Here is a 19,822-nt window from a genome sequence, read left to right as displayed (position 1 = left end):
GCAGATGGTAGCATCTGCTTTAATAAAGTATAATCAAAACATCTTATTCTAATGGCATTGCAGCAAGATTTATGAGTGTGTTTCTGGGATGTTCATAAACTAATGCACGTAATCCAGTCAGCTCCTAAACAGAAGAATTCTGATGTTTCACTCCAGACAAAAAAATAAAAATCTCTAGCAAAGGCCTCGGGGAGATAATCTGTTTTATGTGGAAACAAGCACAAACCACTTATGAAAGTAATATATGTGATTCTCTTAAAGAATGTGTTCATTACATCTGAGGAAAAGAAAAAGAAAAATTAGTGAAGTCAGTATTTTCTTTCCTTGAAGTAATCTTCTGTAAATAAAAGTACATGTACAAAGCATTCTAGTGTTACTACAGATTATATTAAACCTGGAAATTTCAGTCATAAGCATTATAAATGATAAGTTAAATACTTCTTCAATTAAAATGTTCTGCAATTCAGAAAGCTGAATGTGTACAAAGTAGTAATTTTGCCTGAAACTCTACAGTGGAATTGCAGTCTGCTCTGGCAGACTTCATATGTATAAAAAGAACATCATATTAGAACCTTTGTTACTAAAAGAAAGGAAAGTTGTTATAACAAGCTTTTGTGCAAGAAGAAGGTCTGTTCTGGCCTGCTTTGCAGAGCATAGTGCTGGTCTGTTGTGAAAAATACTGCATAACACACAGGAGTTACCCATACTTTGCCCAGTGTGTGCAACATTTCATAATAATTGTAAATCAGGCTAAGGATTAAAAAACTGTTTCAGGAATTGTGGTCCGAATCTGTTTTGCTTTGATTGCCTTCTCCATTTTAATTAGGAAACTTGGTACCATCTTCAGTTTCCTCTGCAGATCGTGAAGTGCAGCTGTTTCTGATTTCACTGGCAAAAGGCAGATTTTAGAAAACTGCTTTTTTACTTTTTTTTTAGCATGGGGAGAGGAGTTTGTGTTCAGAGTAAATGGTTTGTCATAAAAGGAATTAATGGTCTAAAATTTAGCTGCGATTCACCAGCCATTTGTAGTTCTTATTTAATCAAAGCTTCTGATTATCCAAGACTAATTGCAAATGGGAGTAGCAGCTGCTCACTTCCTTTGGAAATACAGATTTGGGTACTTAGAAGAAGAGCTTCCAAATTAGTAGAGACTGATAAAAGTGCCATGTTAGGCAGAATGCCCAGTTTGCCAGGCAGTATGTTCATAAATATAATTTCACTGTAAATGTATTTTATTTGCTTTTCTTAACTAATGAGTAAACAGAACTTTACATGTACATGTTTACAGCACAGTCAGGAAGCAAAACTACCCCTTATCCATAAACACTAATAGAGGAAAAAATTTCTTCATGATAGGAGTGTATTTTAGTGTTTACCAATATGACCATATTCTTCTTTTCAAGTTGGAATGGACCGGATCTATATTATTTTGGAATTAATGAAACTGTCTTGTATATTTCTACTTGGAGGTTTGAAAACAACTGAAGCAAAGGGGGCTAAATGTCTCTTACACAGCAAATCAAATTTTCCTTTCAAATTTAGTAGAAGAATACAAAGATGTCACAATTACTGATATGGAAGCAGACTTTGATCCATTTTTGGGAAAATGAAATAAACTGAAGAAACTGATAGTGAATTCTGATTCCCTTTTCTCTCCTGAAATAGAAGCAAAAGATAATGTTATCCAAAAGATGGTAATTTTCATACTTCAGTCTTTTGTCTATATATTCTTTTATTTTGATGCAAATGGCCCCAAATGCACAAAACTTCTGAGAAACTTTTGATGCAGGCACATCAGCTGGCATCTATTAGGAATTAAAGGACTTTGCAAGTCATTAACCTGAAATAATTTCATTTTGTGGCTGTTTTAATAAACAGGTCCAATAAAGGCATTGCTATCAAGCAGTAAAGTACATGATTAAGTTATTATCTCAGGAAACTCCATAGGTGTAGTCACAGACCAAATATGAGTAGTAGGACTTTCAAATAGTTCGAAAAAGCTGCTCTGAGTCTTAACATGAAATACTCTGGAGCAAGACAGGATGTGTAAAAGCCTGACAATCAGCATGCTCCCAGGCATCATTCCTGGTTTTGACAGTGCATTTTATGGCTTCTGGCCTAGCTATGATGACATTCAGAGCCCTTTAAAGGAATACAGGAATTCTTTTCCATTTTTCTGCTATGTCAATATAAAGGTGTCTATTTATTTCAGAGGCAGTAAAATTTGACTAAATTTACAACAATATATTGTTTTGGCTACAGTTATACTCTAGCATTTGCAATTTTTCTATTTATTTCACCCATATGAAAGAGTTCTTCTTGGGACTGGAAGTAATACAGTAGAATTTTAGCTACAGTTTTATTTTGTTAGCAAATCCTTTTGTGTCATTGTTCACGTTTAAGTAGTTAAAATACTTCTCTGGAAAGGAATCTATAGAAATCCTGCATGTGTTCATTATAATAGTTTAACTTGTGGTTTTTTCATGCCCTAAAAGTAATGGGAATTCAGAGAACAAAAGGTATCATTTAAATATACCCCGGTGATGAATTGTGCTGACAGCATCCTGCACTTCAGCTGTAAATATGTATAGAAAACCCAGAAGAGTACTGAGTTATGAATAGGTCTGTTTCTAGGTTCAGTTCTTGCATTCAGGTAATTTGCAAAACTTCCAAAAGCTTTCTGAATCAGGTGTCCTAGCAAACCTGTGAGCCAAAGTGACTGAATTGGAATATGGTAACTTTAGAGACTCGTAAGTGGAAGCTCATAAGTTTTACTGAGCAATTAGTCTCTACCTGGAAATGACGCATACTTTCAGAGTTTTGCAAATTCAAATAGGCATCCTGATGCATGGAACTGGGGCTTTGCTTTTCTTATCTTAGTCCCTTATATCATGTATAATTCATAAGGAGAAATTTACATTGATTTGGCTTATCCTTGATAAGATGATTTGACATGGAAACTTATTCATTTTACATTTGTGTAGATCTTAGAGTAAATACCTTGAAATGGTTGGCAGACAAGGCAGGATGGGCTTTGTGGATGGCAAGAGCTTGAGAACACCTCTCATAGTTGATACTAAAAGATGTAATATATTACAGGAGAAATTCGGGATCTCTTTGTATCCTGTGCCACTGGAGTATCTACTTAGTGGAAGCAGCACAGTGAGCACTTCAGAACTCTTTTAAAGCCTATAAAAAGTTTTCCCCAGATACTCAAAACTGGATATACAATTACTTTTTTTTTTTTAATTATCTTATGATTGCTTAACTTGTTTCACTTGTGATGATAGAGTCAAAACAGTAATAGTGCACACAGATGAGTGTGAAATACAAGAACTGAGCACTTGTGCGGGTTTTCAGGGAGGTGAATCCCTTCACAGCCTGCCCTAGGTAAATATGTGTTTCTGTGAGCAAATACAGCTCCTCTATCAAACAGGTCATTGGGGAGGCCTATATATCTTGTCACAGACTCATTGTGGGCTGCTCCATGTTCCCTCTAAAGCCAGCTTCTGGTTTCAGTGCATGCCTAATCTGTCTCTAGGCATCTTGGTGTTCATTCTTCTCCTTGGATTCACTGGAAAAACAAGGATAAAGGGTGTTGCGTTCTTCTTGCCACCCATAATAATGTTTCTTCAGCTGGGGGATGTTATATGCTTCTCTCACCTCTGTGACTCTTAAAAATATTGAATGTTGCTCTTGGATGTCCAGTTCCTGTTCTGTCTTGCAGCATTACCTCTCTGTATAATGCTTTTTTTTTTCAAAATTAGAAAACTCTGTAACTCCGTGAAGTATGGGAAGCAATTATGACAGAAGGCTGTGATTTGAAATTCAGCTGTGGCACAGTGTTTGATATAGACACTTCCTTAGTGTTAGCCAGTCCTGCAGGGAGTGAGGTGTGTCACATTCTGAATAATGGAGGAGCAAAATCAAAAAAATACGGTTTTTTTAAATCAAGGTCTAACTCGCCACGAAGAATTTTTGCCTTGTGGTTATGATGTCCAGGTATTGTAATGATGAATTACTTGTCAGCAGAATTGTCTTGTTAAAGTTTTGGGCTTGACATGATCAGTGGTCTCAGACCTAGGGGGAACTTAACAGAGCTTGGGGAGAAGGATGTACCACTGATGGTCGGCACAAAGAATGCAGAATTTACAGGCCACAGGGACTTTTGGCAGAATTCCCAAGATACGGAAGAAAGTAACAAAGCCAACTCAGCAACTGATGCAACTCTGCACTGTGTGTAGATTGGTCTCTTGCACACCAGGTGAAATAACCTATTTGGGGACAACAGTTAGACCTATTCTTTAGGCAGAGAAAGAGGAAAAGCTTGAAAGTGGCTTTTTTCCAAAGATATTTTCAATAATCCTCAGGAAGCAATCTATAGAATAATGTTTTGTTTATAAGCACAGGCATTAAACTGACACAGCTGTTAAAATTTATATTTTTGTTGATGTGTTGAGTCATGTGAGATGTGGTGCTTTTCATAGTGATCCATTTGCTGTTCCCAGTTCAGCGCTTTTAATCCAAGCGGATTCGATTTTGTTGAATTTGCTGTTTCTAGCACAAGTATGTTTTTCTTTTCTTTGTTTCCCACAGACACTTTCCTCAAAATAGCTACTGAAGCTTCAATTTATACAGAAGTACTTGATACTGCCAGTTCCTGTTAGTATAAATTCAGCATATTTGTAGCCACAGATGCAGGTTGGGTAATATTAAACCAGCCTAGTGATTTTTCCTATTATTTATAAATTGCTGAACAGAATGTTTCAAAGGGGGAAAAATACTGATATGAAAATAAATTTTGCAAAGTCAAAAAGTTGACTTTTTAGTATACGTTTTTAAGCCTTTATGTCTAAAGCTGAGTTTAGACTTCATGAGAGCCTTCATATCACATTTGTAAAGTTGAGGCAAATTCAGAACAGAGCTTTATAGTCAGAGTAACCCATGAGTAGATAGTGTTGTAATAAGAAATACTCGTAAGAAATATTTTCCTTCATTGTGTCTGTTGTTTCTCTGTGCAGTCTAACCCTGACCTCAGGTTTTTTACCTTAGAAATGTGGATGAGAATTGCCTCTTTTGATTGCAGAAAATCAGTTTTCTAGGTCATCAACCCTGCTCTTTGTTCTGAGGTTCTGCTGCAGATAAGCACATCTTGGCTACCTCAGTATCCACTGGGGGCCGGTTCCTTCACTGATCCTCACCTATTCCAGTGTCTGCCCGTGTTGAGGAGCATTTAGTCCTCTCCACTCTTCTAAATCTCCAAAGTGAGTTATTTCTGTAAAGATTTGTGGCTTTTACTCTGCATGGAAACATTCACACCTTCACCTCTTCCATCATGTGATTCTTTTGCGGCATTTTTCTAAAAATCAGAAATACCCTGTGCCTTGAACGCTTCCCATAGCATTCCAAAGGCTGCATGGGCTCTACAAACTCTGCCAGTTGCCTGAGGAGTGTTTGCTCTTTGTTGGCAAGGCAGCTGATCTTTACAATGATCCTCTGTGTGCGTCAAGGAATGGAAGAAGTTGAGAAGATTTGAAAATTGGACCTCCTTGCATTTGCTTTGAGATAAAAGATCTTCTGGCCCTGTGTTAGCACTGACCTCCTTCAGTGAAGTAGCTTGCACTTTCACACTAATATTCCAAGTGATACTGAAGCAGAATGGCCACACGATACCTGCAGAATTCAATGCAAAATGTCTGTTTCACAGTGCTTATGTACACTTCTGTATCCCTGGTGGGATTAGTACACGTGGAATTAGATTAATGGAGTAAGTTATTAGGAGTGCTCGTTCTGCTGAGTTGGTTCTGTATCATAATGGTAAAGAATCACAGAATCCTAGAGTGGTTTGGGTTGGGACTATAAAGATCATCCAGTTCTATCCCCTCTGCCATGGGCAGGAACACCTTCTGTTAGACTAGGTTGCTCAGAGCCCCATCCAGACTGACCTTGAACATTTCCAGGGTTGGAACATCCACATCTTCTCTGGGCAAGCTGTGCCAGGGCCTCACCACCTTCACAGGGAAGAGTTTCTTCTGTATATATCCAATCTAAACCTACTCTCTTTCTGTTTGAAGCCATTCCCCGCTGTCCTGTCACTCCAAGCCCTTGTAAGAAGTCCCTCTCCATCTCTCAGGTGGGCTCCCTTCAGGTGCTGGAAGGTCTCCCTGAAGCCCTCTCTTCTCCAGGCTGAACAAACCCAATTCTCTCAGCCTTTCCTTGCAGGGGAGGGGAAATGTTATTTGTAATTCTCCAGGCTTAGAGTGTTTTTTTTTTCCAGCAGTATAGTTTGTCGAAATTTTCAGGAGTTTTACAGAGCCCAGCTTTGAAAATTTTGCTTATCACATCTACCTAATCTCTCTCAATTTCTTTCAAGGGTTTCTCCTCTGCTTTACTCTAGGGCAGAGTTAATTTGTGCATGAATTCTGTGTTTACTTTTATTATAACTCCTCACCTTTCAATTTACCAGAGCATGAATTTACTTTCACGAGGTGGGGGTGGGGGGAAGGTGTGGTGTGAGCACTTTCCCAGGCACTGGAGCTGGAGTTAAGTAACTTCAAAGATCCCACTGAAACGTTGACCTTCATGGAAGAAAATTTGGAGCCGTGACCTTGAGGGCAGTGAGTACCTAAGATTGGAAGGCAAATAAAAAGCACAGTTTATTTTAAATGTTAAAATTTTGAGGATCTAACTTTTCTCAGTTATAAAACTCTCTGAACTAGATGTGAATTGCAATACCAAATCTGACTTTTGTATGTGTTTATTTTAAGAACAGAAATGTTCATATTTTTGCTCAGAAAGTTTCCTCTCATGTATTTTACCAGGTACTGCTTTGTTCAGTCTAAGTTTAAAACCAAGACATTTATTCACCTTGTTGCTCTTTTTTTTCTTTTAATTTTAACTAGTTAGCAGCTGGAACTAGTTAGATGACAGACAAGTGAACTAAAATAATTAGAATTTTTGCACTTAGTACAGTAACAATGCAACTTTGGTTTTAAGATTTGCAAAGTCAGAAGCTAGAACATTTTTCCTTTATACCGTGTATAACACAGAAAACTTCATATATCTGATAACAATATAAAATCAAATTATGAAGGGCTTTTTTAAGCTTTTATGAACAAAGTTTAAAGCAACATTGAGGCATGAAGGGCTCCCTGCAGTTGCTGGAAGTGTTACAGAGAGGAGCTGAAGAGAGCTCACTTTGCACATGCCATTCTGTCAGCGTCAGCTTTTATATGTAAGGATGAGACTTTGTGCAAACATGAGTCAGGAAATTTGGTTATGGTACCAGTAGGAACTGTAACTTAATATCCATTAGGCCCGTGGAGGAGTTGCTATGAGGTGATTTGTGTTCTAAAGCATCTAGGTATCAGTCAGATTTAGCATTTTTTAAAGGGGGCTTTCTTTTTTCCTTCACCCTCTGTTCCACCAAAATTGAAATTCAGACGTGTATTAGCAAATTCGATTTATTTTTGAAAAGAGTCGTTTGACTTTGCCACTTCATAATGCACTGCATTTAACTATGTTCAGTTCCCTTCATATTTTAAATCAAATTATTTAGCATATTATGTTTAAAAGCATCATAGTTCTTGTTGCTTGTCGCTCTGACTTTGATCAGTAGCACAGAAACGTGGTGGTTTTACAGTGCCAGGGTAACACCCAGCTGCTTTAGCTGATTTAGCCAGCTTGTTTTCATCATGTTGTACTAATGCTGTGCTTCACTTAAGGATATCCCCTCTCATGAGGACCCCCAGCAATTTGTTGAATAGAGACTTTAGCAGTTCTACCACCTACCTGAAGTAATTCACTATCAGGTCTTTGAATAATCTATATTCCTCTTCCGAGCTACCCATTCTGCCTTAGTGTGGACACTTTACACTTTCCAGTTGAAAAGAAATACGGTTTAATTCCTGTTCTAGCTAATCCTAAAGCCCTCTGAATAGTCTGGATTTTACTTATTTCATAATGGTTAGTCAATGAAAGAAGATGTTTTTTGCCTTTCAGCCAATTCCAGAATTATACGAAGGGGAAATAGAGCAAGTAGTGTCTGTATTAGGAAATAAATGAAATTTAAACTAGAACCATAGAATGGTGAAAAGGACCACAAAAGTCATCTGGTTCCACCCCTTCTGCCATGGGCAGGGATACCTGTCACTATCCCAGGTTGCTCAGGGCCTCATCCAACCTGGCCTTGGACACTTCCAGGGATGGGGCAGCCCCAGCTTCTCTGGGCAGCCTGTGCCAGGGCCTCACCACCCTCACAGGAAAGAATTTATTCCTGATACTAAATCTAAACCTGCCCTCCTTCAGCTTAAGACCATTACCCATTTTTCTGTTGCTACTGCCCTTGTGAAAAGTCCCTCTCCAGCTCTCTTGTAACCCCTTTCGGCACTGGGAAGTTGCTGGAAGATCTCCCTGAAGCCTTCTCTCCTCCAGGCTGAGCAACCCCAACTCTCTCAGCTGTCAGATAAATAGGATTTCTGGCTGGATAGCCCTGGAGGATCCTGCATAAGTAGCATTCCTTAGGCAGTCATTCTAGTGATCATCAGAAGTTATTCCCTGGATTGTTAGTTAGGACTAAGGATTATCTTAATTAGAGAGTTACGGCAGTCTCTGAAAGGCCAGGATCCACCTGTGTATTTATAATTGTGTAGCTGATGGTGCCATGAGGTGGAGGGATGGATCAGTGGCTGTGCTCCTGTGGGGTGGCTGGATGCTGCACAGTGTGGCTGGGGGAAAAGACAGGTGGGAAAGAGAGAGGGTGGAAGTTGGGCACAGATCTGCATTCCAGGGCAGCAGTCATCTTGCAGCTGGAGGAGAGCTTGGAGGACTTCAGAGGTTTATCCAAGGCACTTGATATTTCATTATGCCATTATGTACAGAGCAAGGTAGTACTTGAATCTGAATATTTAAACAGTTTACAGACATGTATTTATCATCCCAGGAAAAAAAGGTGGTGGTAGTTAATTGTTACATGCGTCTGCTAAATGTAAGATGAGTTTGTACGCCACACACAGGAGCTGGATTTCTGGAGTTTGTCAAAAACCACACCCCACTTAATTGATAAACTTGGTAACCTCTTTATTATGAGAAACCTTGGGAAAACGTCTGAGTTGCCTAAATTCATATTGTTCATATTCTTATCTCTGGGTAGCTGCTGGTTCAAGCCAGCCATGAAAGATTCAAATTTAATTAAGGGTTTTCATAATTCTGAAGAACATCTTGCTCATAGTGAAATGTCTGTTAAATATTACGTTTCTTTTGGACACAGTAAGTTGTAGTTTTACATACAGAATGTAGGTTAAGAAATTTGCAAGGGATACTGGCTCTCTGAGCACAATAGCTCTACCAGGGATTTTTCATTTTATTTGAAATGCAAATCTCAGATTAGGAGTTATAGTGTAAAACTAGCTTAGAAAAATAAATTTCAGGGATTCAGACCAGTTTGCTCTGTCTGCACTTCCTGGAAGATCTCATTATTTTGGCAATTACAACAAACAGGTTTGCAATATCTCTGTGGGCAGGGCTCTAAATTAGTATGAGCGCGTGGCTTAGAAGGGATGATAATAATTTAGACTTATGTCTGCTTAACAGTAAAACTTCAGCTATTAATAGCGAGGAATTTTTACTGATCAGGGAAAAAAAGTAAATTCTTGTCCTCCTAGAGACCTGAAAAGGTGAGTAGCCTGGTTCTTGTGTTTTGCTGGCATATGAATTAATCTACTAAGTCCTGAAGGTTAGAATTTGCTAATATTAAAGCTTGTACTGTAATGTTAGAGGTAGCTTTTGTTCGGCTTTGTTACCAAAGCTGAAAAAACTTGGGTTTTTTAAAATACATGTATATATTTACATAAGTAAGTAAGTCATGGTGTTTTGCATCCATTGAGGTCATTCAGAAATGAAAACTATGGAAGGAATTGTAATTGCCAGCAAATAGATGGATCCTGTTTGAGGGATTGATACAGTTGTCTTGTTATTTAATAATATTTTAAAAAGAACCCATAGTCGAAGATATTTCTATAGAATTAGATCAGAAATGGTAGCTGAAAGCCCAGGAGATCTAACAAGCTATTTTCATAATACTGCTCAGAACAGCCAAACTGTAAGAAGGGAGTGTCTGGGAAAGTAAGACTTGCCTGGAGCGCAAGCAACAGGTCTGTCTAGAAAAAGATGTCAAGCAAGTAATATTACATTATCTCTCTGGAGCAAAGAACATTGCTTTTATTAATAAATCGTTGTTTGATCAGCAGGTTTTGCTATAGCTTAATGCAGTTAGGCAGCAAATACACGGTGAGCACAGGTGAGAAAACAGGCTGGCTCTGGAGGCCAGGAAGAGATAGGAGACTTTCTTCTGGTGAAGTTTTTCAGCAAAACTTTCTGGGTTTTGCCAAGGCTTTGATGGGAGGTTTTTCTATAACTGAATTTTCAAGTTTGTAATGTTGTGTATCAGCATTTTCTGTCCCTTTGTCACTTGAGGTGATGAAATACTATATCAGATGGTAAGAAGAAATGTAGTCCTGCATTTCTTGTTTGAGCAGCCATGTACTGCTGCTCCAGCCCACGGAGCAGTAGCTGTCATCACTAACAAGAGCATGGAGTGCAACCTAGAAATAGAAACTCTGTACTATATTTAGCATTTTTCATTCTTTTACTCTCTTCTAACTCTGAGCCAGAAATCTGCTGCCCTGATTTCCCAACACAGCTGGTGGCCATGCATTTCTGGGGGAGCGGCTGGTAGCCACAGCGGCGAGGAAGCCCCAGTGCCTCTCTGGCAGCTCTTTGCTGTAGGTGGATTTCCTGTCACTGAGGTGATTATTACCCGTGGTATGGCTGCTTTGAGCTAGAGGAAATACTGCGAGGAAGGAGGATCATTGCAGCTGAGAAGTCTTTGGTGGCCTGTAATGTGGCAACAGAAGATGGAAATCTCCCAAAACCCAGCAAATGGAAGCAGCAGGATCAGAGGGAGTGTCTGTAAAGTTCACGTGTAAAAGAAAGCACTCTGAAATTTTAAGTTTATATCATCTGACTTAATGACTTTCCAGATTATTCCGAGCACAATTTATGTTATTTCCTTACCAATAAATGAAATATTTGGGTGACATGTACTTTGGTTAAATTTAGCATTGTTCGTACTTAAAAGATTATGTTGACAAAAACGGAGGGACCAAAACCACCCATTCATTTCCATTAATCTTGGCTTTGGGCGACACTAAAGATGAGGCATTCTCACATTGCTCTTCAGATCAATGTGATCTGGAGTTAAATTGTGGCTTACCCACTGTGACAGGCTATAAAAGGCAGAGTTCAAATTAGAACATTGCAGTTTCTGACTCATTCCTGCATCTGTCTCTCTAGATAGTGGGGTGATACATGTTAACCTGAATGAACATAGGATGCTGATAATACAGAGGTTTTATTAACAAATTAGCTTTCTTTGTGTATGTTTCCCCAGCACCACGGAGAAAAGCCTGTGTCTCAGGATTCTTCGTTTTCAAGAGAAGAAAATAATTTTGATTTGATAGTACAAATTTTCACTGTAATATTTATTTATATTCGAGCTACTTGAATTCTTAGCACATGTAATCCCATGATAAACACAGATTAGTGGCATTTCAGCAGCATTGGAATAATAGGCCCCACAAACATAGGCCCATTTCCTATACACTTAGCCACAATTTGAGTTATTTGAAGGATATCTCTGTCCGTAGTCAGACAGGTGTCTTTTGTGGTGCTTACAAAGCTGTTAAAATTGAACAGTTTTTAATCACAGCTCTTAAAACTTGCTGTATAAGAAGACTGAATGTCAAAAGACTGAATTGCAGCCTTCATGGAAAAGAAATCAAAATACTGTGACCCTTTGTGGGCTTTGTGAGTGCTTTGAGTTGTGTGTTAGAGCTCTGCGAATCACATGCGCAAGAACAATCCCTGTTTCCTCGCTGTGTGGGCACTGGTCTCATGCTTCAGCAATGAAGTGATGTGCAAAAGGGCCTTATTCCAGAGGGGATTTTCACTGGCAGCGAAATGGACTGCATAAATTCTTCTCTCCTTTGAAATGTCATCTGTTGGCAGCAGCAGCTGATACTTGACTTAGAGTCCAGCAACGCTAACTCACAAGCAGAGACTCATTTTGGAAGATTTTTCTTGTTGTTGTTACCCTTATTGTCAGATGGTAGCATGAATGTATTTAATCCTGTTTTAAAGCAGCAGCAGTAACTTCAGAGACTTCATACCCGGGGCATTTTGGTTATTTGAACAGAAAGAATTGTATTTTCAGTGTCATGAAAGATGTGGTGGAAAGATTGAATGGGGATAGAGAAAGGAGGAGTAAAAACTATTTCAGAATTACCTTTACTCTTAAGGCAACAGTCACAAAGCAGAGCTCCTACAGATTCCTGCTTTTAGGCTAGACATGTTTTGCCCCTGTCTGCATTCCTTCATTGAACCTTAGACAATCTTCTTTTTTTCCCCAGAGAGGAAAAGGCTGAAATACACTGAACTTTGAATCTAGGAAACCATTGTTAAGGATAATGAGCAGGGGAATCTCAGACTTCCAGTACTTGAAATTCTTTGGGTTTTTTTCACTTGCATTTCACCATTTTAGTAAAATCACTTCAAAAAATTAATCAGAACACCCAAGTCATCTATCAAGAATAGGAACAGTTTTGTTAGTTTTCTTATTACTAGGCTGTGTTTTTGGTAGTGTGGACTTCTGTTTGTGTGGCATAATATATAATGTGACAGTGAAATGTATTTTCTATCAGGTTATTTAGTGTAATGCACGTGGTTTATTCTGTCTTTTCAGTCAAGAGAGTAAAGATCTGAAGAAATTACAGATGATGGCTTCTGATGCCAGTCATATGCTGGAAGCAGCTTTGGAGCAGATGGATGACATCATTGCAGGTACAATAATGCTTTGTTTTTCACCATACTGTCTTGAGATTTAACTGTCTGGTTTACTTTTTAATAATTATTCTCAATTTATCAAATTCTCTGACATGCAGATGTCACTATTAACAATCTGGTTAAAACTCTGTGGAGAAAACTGAAAGTAAGATAAAGGAGGAAACCCCACCAATTTCCCCTCAGATGTGAATACTGGAGCAAGAGAATACTGGAGCTTTGCTTTAATGCTATATGGTAACCTCAACACATCCTCAGCCATGTGATAACATTCCGTATTTTATATGTCAGTTTTTTATTTCAACGTGTCTTTAAAAAAAGTTTTCACCAAGTCTTCTGGCTGGTTGGATAATATATAACTGCATTTTACAAACACATGCACATATAGATATATAAAAATTACATTAATTTCTTTAATTATGATGTATTTATTTCAAACAGCTTGCCTATTAATTATCTTCATGGCCTATGTTTTGTTGAATTTTATATCCAGAAGTGGAGCTGTGAATTTTTTTCACACTTCTGTCCACTAGAAAGGCATATGATGCAAGAAGAACTTGCTGTCTTTTGGTGCTCTCATGGCAAGGCAATTAAAAGATTCACTCTCACCATTACAGCATCCCAGAAGAGAAGTTAATTTCTGTGGTTAGGCCTTGGTAGCCTTGGGGTCTGTGCTCATGCACCGTTCAGTAGGCGCTCCTAAAAGGAGTGTCAGGGTAGGGCCATGATCTCACTTGTGGACAATGGGAAAGAATTCACTAAAGCTTTATAAATCTAAGTAGTGACACCCAAGCTGAGCCTTCTTCCCTGGTGATGAAGACGATAACATCAGCCTCTTGTTACTGCAGTTGTGCTGCTCCTTGATCTTCTTCCTGCTTTTCCAATGAAGCTTTATGTCCAGAGACTAATTCGGAGCTTTAAATGCCACCATCAGACTAGCCATGACCAGGCTGGAAGTCATTATCCAGGATTTTTAGTTTGAACAATCACTAGGGCTTCGTTTGTTTGGTTTTTGCATCCTCACGAGAGTCTTCACTTTATTCTAAATGTGCAAGCTTTAACAGGCTGCTGAGATATACAGAATTGTAAACATGAATATGGGATTGATATAATCGAAATAACTTTTCAGTCTGATGGAACAAATTCTAGGCAAGTAGGAAAAAATCACACATGTATTTCCTTCTCCTGAATGCAAAACCTTATTCTTACAAGATTTTAACCAATGGAAGTTAATTGGGATGTTATTTTTTCACACCTTACAAAACACATTAACAGATAGGGAAGCACTGGACTTCCCTCAGATGTGTAAGGAGAGAATAAGAAAAGCAAATCCCAAACTATGGTTCATAAACTAGGGACCTGTAATTCTTTTTTAGCTACTGTAAGCCTTGGGATGCAATGGAACCTGTGCTCCGAAATCACCTGCACACAAATGCAACTCAGTGTCTCTTTTCTGTGGTGATTTATACATAGCTCAGCACACACGGGTGGGGTATCATGGATGCACTGGTGGTTCCACTCCTCAGAAAAATCAAGAGAATAAAAAGAGAGTCACTCTATTTAAATTGATTTTCAGAATTGACCCTTTTTTTTTTTTTTCCAGGACCTGTCAGTTGTGAGGCCGGGTAAGACAGTAGGTGTTTAGTGTTGGGTGTTTTTTTCATGGTATGGAAAGATAGCCTCATAATATGTGACATAACTGATTAAATGGCAATGTATGACTGCCTAAGAAAATCCTTTTTTTTTTCTAAGTTTCGTGCTAAAAAAAAAATGAGGCCAGAAGATTGCTTTCATTTTGTTTGTTTGTTTTTACTATTCTTTTTCCTGCTCCTTTTTCAGATTGCTTGTGCCATGCCATTTCAGGGTTTAATCTTGACAAACAAGGAATAGAATTAAATTTTGCCAGGCTTTCAAACAACATCACATTTACCCCCATCGCTTAGCTGTTGTGATGATGGAGAACAGTGATGCAGAGAGGCAAAGCAAATGCTGGAAGAACTGTTCAGTGGAACTCAGCTGATCACAGCTGTTCAGTGGTGGTGATGGTGACCAAGCTCTAAACTAAAAAGATTCAGGCATGCCTGTGGCATGTGGAGTTTATTTCCACAGTGCATGGATAGCTCACGAGAAGATTGGCAACCTCTTCAAGAGAGTTGACCTTGTGACGTTGCATTACTTACATTTTCAGTCTAATCCACTGATAGGCAGTATGACATGGAAAGCAGGCTTATGCAAAGATATCTAATGGGAGAAGAAACAAAGTATTTCCCAGACAGTGCATCTGTCAAACCTCATTGATGTTAGTTGAATGTTTCCCATATGATTTCAGAGTTATATCTACCTGCACTAATAAAGAAACATATTGATTTATTGCTTTACTTAGTGAAAACTCAATTGTTTGGAAAGGTTGTTTACCTTGTTTCTTTATTATTTTTCTTTGCTAGGAATAGATAAAACTTTTCAAGACAGATTAAGTGTGTTGTCATTCTCCTCTAGGCAATGTTCTGTGTGTTCCAGAACTATTTCTCCAATATTCTGGTATGATTGAAGGACCAAGTACATCTGCTGGAGTCTGTACTTGGATACAGCTATTATCCCAATTTGTCTGAGATTGAGGAACAGAATGATTATTCAAGTTTGATTCTCCCTAATTCAATCCAGTAAGCTTCTGTATGCAATTTGGGCAGAGACTGGAAAACAGGAATGGTTTCTTGTCCTGCATGGTGGGAGAAAAAATAAAGTAGAAAACCCCTTTGAAAGGATGACTGTAAGACTTTACTGAAACAAACCAGGACTGAGATTGCTTCAAATATTGGAAAAATCATCTGTACAAATGTAGCTGCTCTTAGAGTCAGCTGGAAACAGCAAAAATTGACTGCTAAGAGCTTGTGCTATTTCAATTTGGTGTATCCAGATTCTGTGGACATGGCCAGGATTCAAAGACCAAGGTTAAACTTCATGACTGATATAAACTTAGGTAGCTGATAAAAAAGATGTCTTCTTTTGGAATGGGGCCTCAGTGGGTACCAGGAGAGCCACATGCTTCTCTTGGCCTCAGAAACTTCGTCTTTAGGCACACAATTAGTGTTAATCCCGTTTTAGAGAACTGAGAAATCCAGGCATGTATATCTGACGTTGCTTAACTTTTTGAAGCTTAACATGCAATACCAGCATCCTCTCTGTTTAATGAGAAAACAGTCTTCATTTCTTTCATTCACTTTATTATCATCAAAATACTAGATTATGGCCTTGTCCTTTAGGATAAGAACTGGATATATGCAAATATATATTACAACTGTTAACACATTTGCACTTTCAGCCTTCCCTTTCCTATCCCTTGCTCCAAGAGGTAACATCTCTCATGCATGGTTCTGATTAATCCAGCCAAGGAGTCCCACTGTAGCCTGTGCTCATTCTCAGTACAACACAAAACGTATTAGTGCTTAGACTGCATGAGGGCAGGATTGTGAGGCAAGATTAACAAATTGAATTTCACTGGGCCTGATCCAATTTGACAGATAGGTCAGTGTTCCCAAGTCTTTTATGCTCGGGTACATCTGTACTGATAACCTGCCCTCATAGCTATATAAATTAGGCACGCTAAATGATTAGCCTTATTTGACTAAAATAGCAAAAAGGGCTAATGTGATTGTCAATGAACATCACTGAGCCATTAGCTGGAATGACTTGCACTCCAAACAGAGGCTTCCTCTAAAGAGAGCACCATATATCAGATCCGTCTACTCGTTCTTTATTTGAGGTGCGTGACTTTGGCATTGCTTCCTCTGAACTTTCACCAAGTCACTGCTTCTCCTTTTATTCAGCTTCTACTTGTTTATTAAAATGTGTTTCTTTATAGGACTGTAGATTTTGGTTATTTTTCTTTGCAATATATCCTAATAAATTAATGCAGTTTTTATTTTACAATTATTTTATATCAAACTGCTTCTCTCAGTCATCAATTTGTAAGTCCATTATTTCTCTTTGTGATTAGTGACTATTAACTGTAAGGTCTAAAAACTCCTGTCACAAAATAGTCTGCTGCAGCTCCAGAGTGTCTTCAAATTCACCAAGTTATCAGTGTAATTATTGAGTTTCCTTTTAACCAGAGCTCCTGCAATTATTGCTTACTGGAAAATAATGAGAAAGTTAAATATGCTATCACATGGGTCTGTACTGATATTTCAGTATTAGCACAGAAAGATTAAAAGCTAAATCCAATTAAAAAGTTGGGCCAGAAGTTGTCTAAGGAGTATTCATGTTTGAATTCCCTTCTCCTGAGTTGACAGAATGTTGGTGTTCAGTTCATGGCAGTGGCTGCTGTGTTAGAAACCCAACCACTTCCACAGCCTTGCTGGCAAAGGGGCCTGCAGAGGAAGTTGTGCTTAAGAGGATGAGCAAGGTTTTAGTTCAAGTTTAACGTATTTTCCTCATGGGCTCTACTGGCCAGAATTTGAAGGAGGACCTGTTTGTGGGGATTACTAAATCAGCTCTAATAAGTGATTAGAACTTGGATTCTAAATGCAGGGGTGGACAAAAAAAAAATACTGACAGTCATTTGAACTCTTTTGGATGGATTTTGGGTTTTGTGGAATAAAGTTTTCACTGAGTTCCTACGTAAATAAAAGGAGAACAGAATATTTCCTGGTGACCTCATCCTTTACCCTTGAATAGCCACATGTCATCACAGGATTCATTCAGTCTCACAGCACTTTAACTGAAGAAGATGGACACTTCTGTTCTGCTTCATGGGGGATTGAAATTGTCCAGACCAGACAAATTAATCCTATTTTTCTGTGGTGTGTGCTGGGGAGGTGCTGGTGGGTCTTTTTTGAAGTACATGCTGGGTGATGTGCAGCTGCTGGGCACAGTTGTGCCTGTCTAGAATGGCTAGAAAATAGCTTCTGTTTTTACTTGTCAATTTGTACACTTCCAGGTGGTTTTATATTTTTATCACTTAAGTCCTATTAAAGGTTCACAATACTTTCAAATTCAGAATTTGGTCTCTACACTAAAGGTGTATAACTTTTTCTAATTCTAGTAGGAATCTTTGTACAATTTCACTTCAGAGCATTGAACTGACTGTAGTTAAAACAATGATGAAAAAACAGAACAATTTAAAAACTGAGCAGTTTCCTTCATTGTAGATCAGTGTAATTGGACAACAACAATTGCAGTGGTTTTTTTTCCTTGCATCTTCTAAATAAATTACAATTGTGTTAAAAGGCTTTGCTTCAGTTATGATTAGTGCATTTCCTTTTCATTTTCTGTTCTTTTTCAGTCAATGATTTAGGGGTTTTTTTCTGAACCAAATAAATAATATATCTAGAGCGCTTGTTTATCTTGTTACTGCTGTGCATTAAGTAAGGTGAGCATTTGTGAAGTTACATAGTGGCTTTTTTAACCATTAAGTACAGTGTGTTTATGCATAGATCTTATAGCAATAGAGATATGAAAAAGGAAATTACATAGAAAATTACTTGAAATGAGGTCTTTGATAGAGAAATATGTAACCTCCTGTCATAACAGTTCCAGAAAATTATGTGTCAAGAATGATGGGGAAAGGGAGAGATAAAAATTGTGTGTGACCTCTAAACATCCAGGATATTAAAAGAGGAAATATAAAAGCTTAACACAAATATTTATGGTTTATAATTTGTGGGATTTTATTTTATAACACTTAAAACTTGTTTTAGGTGCTGACATTTGTCTTCAGATACTTGACTTCAGAAAAGCAGATTAGTAAATTCCTTAGACGTCAACAATAACCTATTTATAGCAATTAAAATATTTTAAAGATTTAAAAATATAGCAATTCAATGTCTTTCTATTCACTTAATTCATAACTTTTCATGTCAGCTCTCTGTGTCCTTGCTTATAATTTTGTTAACACCACCTAAGATGCAGCCTCTCCAAGTGTACACACTTGAATAACCATTACAGCAATTTGTTACTACAGCCAGCTATTTATTGAAGCTTTTACACGTGCTGTAGCCTTCAAGTTGAGACCTTGCATAAGTTTCCAGGTGCAGTTCTGATCTGTGTTTTGAAAGCATGTGAAAATCAGGGCACCTTGCACGCTGCTTTGTGCATGTGTAGCACTGGCCACTGATTCCTTCCCCAGGGTTGCCAGAGCAACCTGACCTTTGGAATTTCCTCAATTTTGAGTGCTTAACCTTGCAAGAGGTCACTACAGCTGTTTAGGCTACTGTTTACGCCAAACATGCTTCCTGTTCTCACTTTCTCACAGATCGTGGGGCTCTGAGCACAGGATTGAGAGGGGATACTCCTCATCTTGTCTGAAGGACTGATGGATTCCCTCTGTAAACAGGGCAGTACTACAGAAGTGACAGAGCTGAAAGCACTGAGAACATCTTTCCTATAAATACTTCACTATCGTAAAAAAATAGGTGTTTAAAATTGTTTTTTATAAGGCAAAATTGTCCTTTGAAGGTCCAAGTCAGGCTGATTTACTGATCAGTTAGGTCTTTGGCTTCCCTTGCGTGTGTTTCTGGCTTTCCAGCAAAAGAACAAAATTAGAAGTTTTCTTGAAAAATGGGAGTTAAAACTAGTTCAAAATGGAAAAATACTTACTGTTTAAATATGCTACTTTGAATTCTTTATTTCTGACAAGAGACAGTTTTTTTAAGTATAAAACAGCAAAAATACTGTCATGTCCTAGACGCCTATATCAGCTCACCAAGCTGCAGTAAATGCTTTTCATTTATACCAAATAAACGTCATTGCTGTTTGTAGTGAGTTTTGAGAAAGGATTGAAAAGAAACAGATATGTAAATAGCTGCAGATACAACATGTGGCAAAGAAAGGCAGATAAACTATGATGGCCATAGCCCCACGGGACTGAAAATCTGCGACACAAAGGTCCTTTTGTAGTTTGCATGATGTGATCTGTTTTTCAGTACAT

General features: G+C 38.2%; 1 protein-coding gene across 10 annotated transcripts in view; it reads left to right on the top strand.

The window, feature by feature from the left end:
• PPFIBP2 (PPFIA binding protein 2) overlaps nt 1-19,822 on the top strand; it is a 98,385-nt gene that overhangs the window by 9,597 nt on the left and 68,966 nt on the right. For 8 of the 10 annotated variants that reach the window (XM_032112946.1, XM_032112942.1, XM_032112941.1 and 5 more), the window contains exon 2: nt 12,800-12,897. In XM_032112946.1, coding sequence (XP_031968837.1) covers nt 12,831-12,897 — 67 coding nt within the window. In that variant the 5' untranslated portion in view covers nt 12,800-12,830. Of the gene's footprint in view, nt 1-6,592; nt 6,618-9,574; nt 9,675-12,799; nt 12,898-19,822 lie in introns of those variants that run through there. The other 2 variants (XM_032112945.1, XM_032112944.1) reach the window with 2 other exon arrangements.

The sequence above is a fragment of the Corvus moneduloides genome, chromosome 6 (assembly GCF_009650955.1).
Source record: "Corvus moneduloides isolate bCorMon1 chromosome 6, bCorMon1.pri, whole genome shotgun sequence".
NCBI classification, from domain to species: domain Eukaryota; kingdom Metazoa; phylum Chordata; class Aves; order Passeriformes; family Corvidae; genus Corvus; species Corvus moneduloides.
This window is presented reverse-complemented; position numbering and strand designations above follow the sequence as displayed.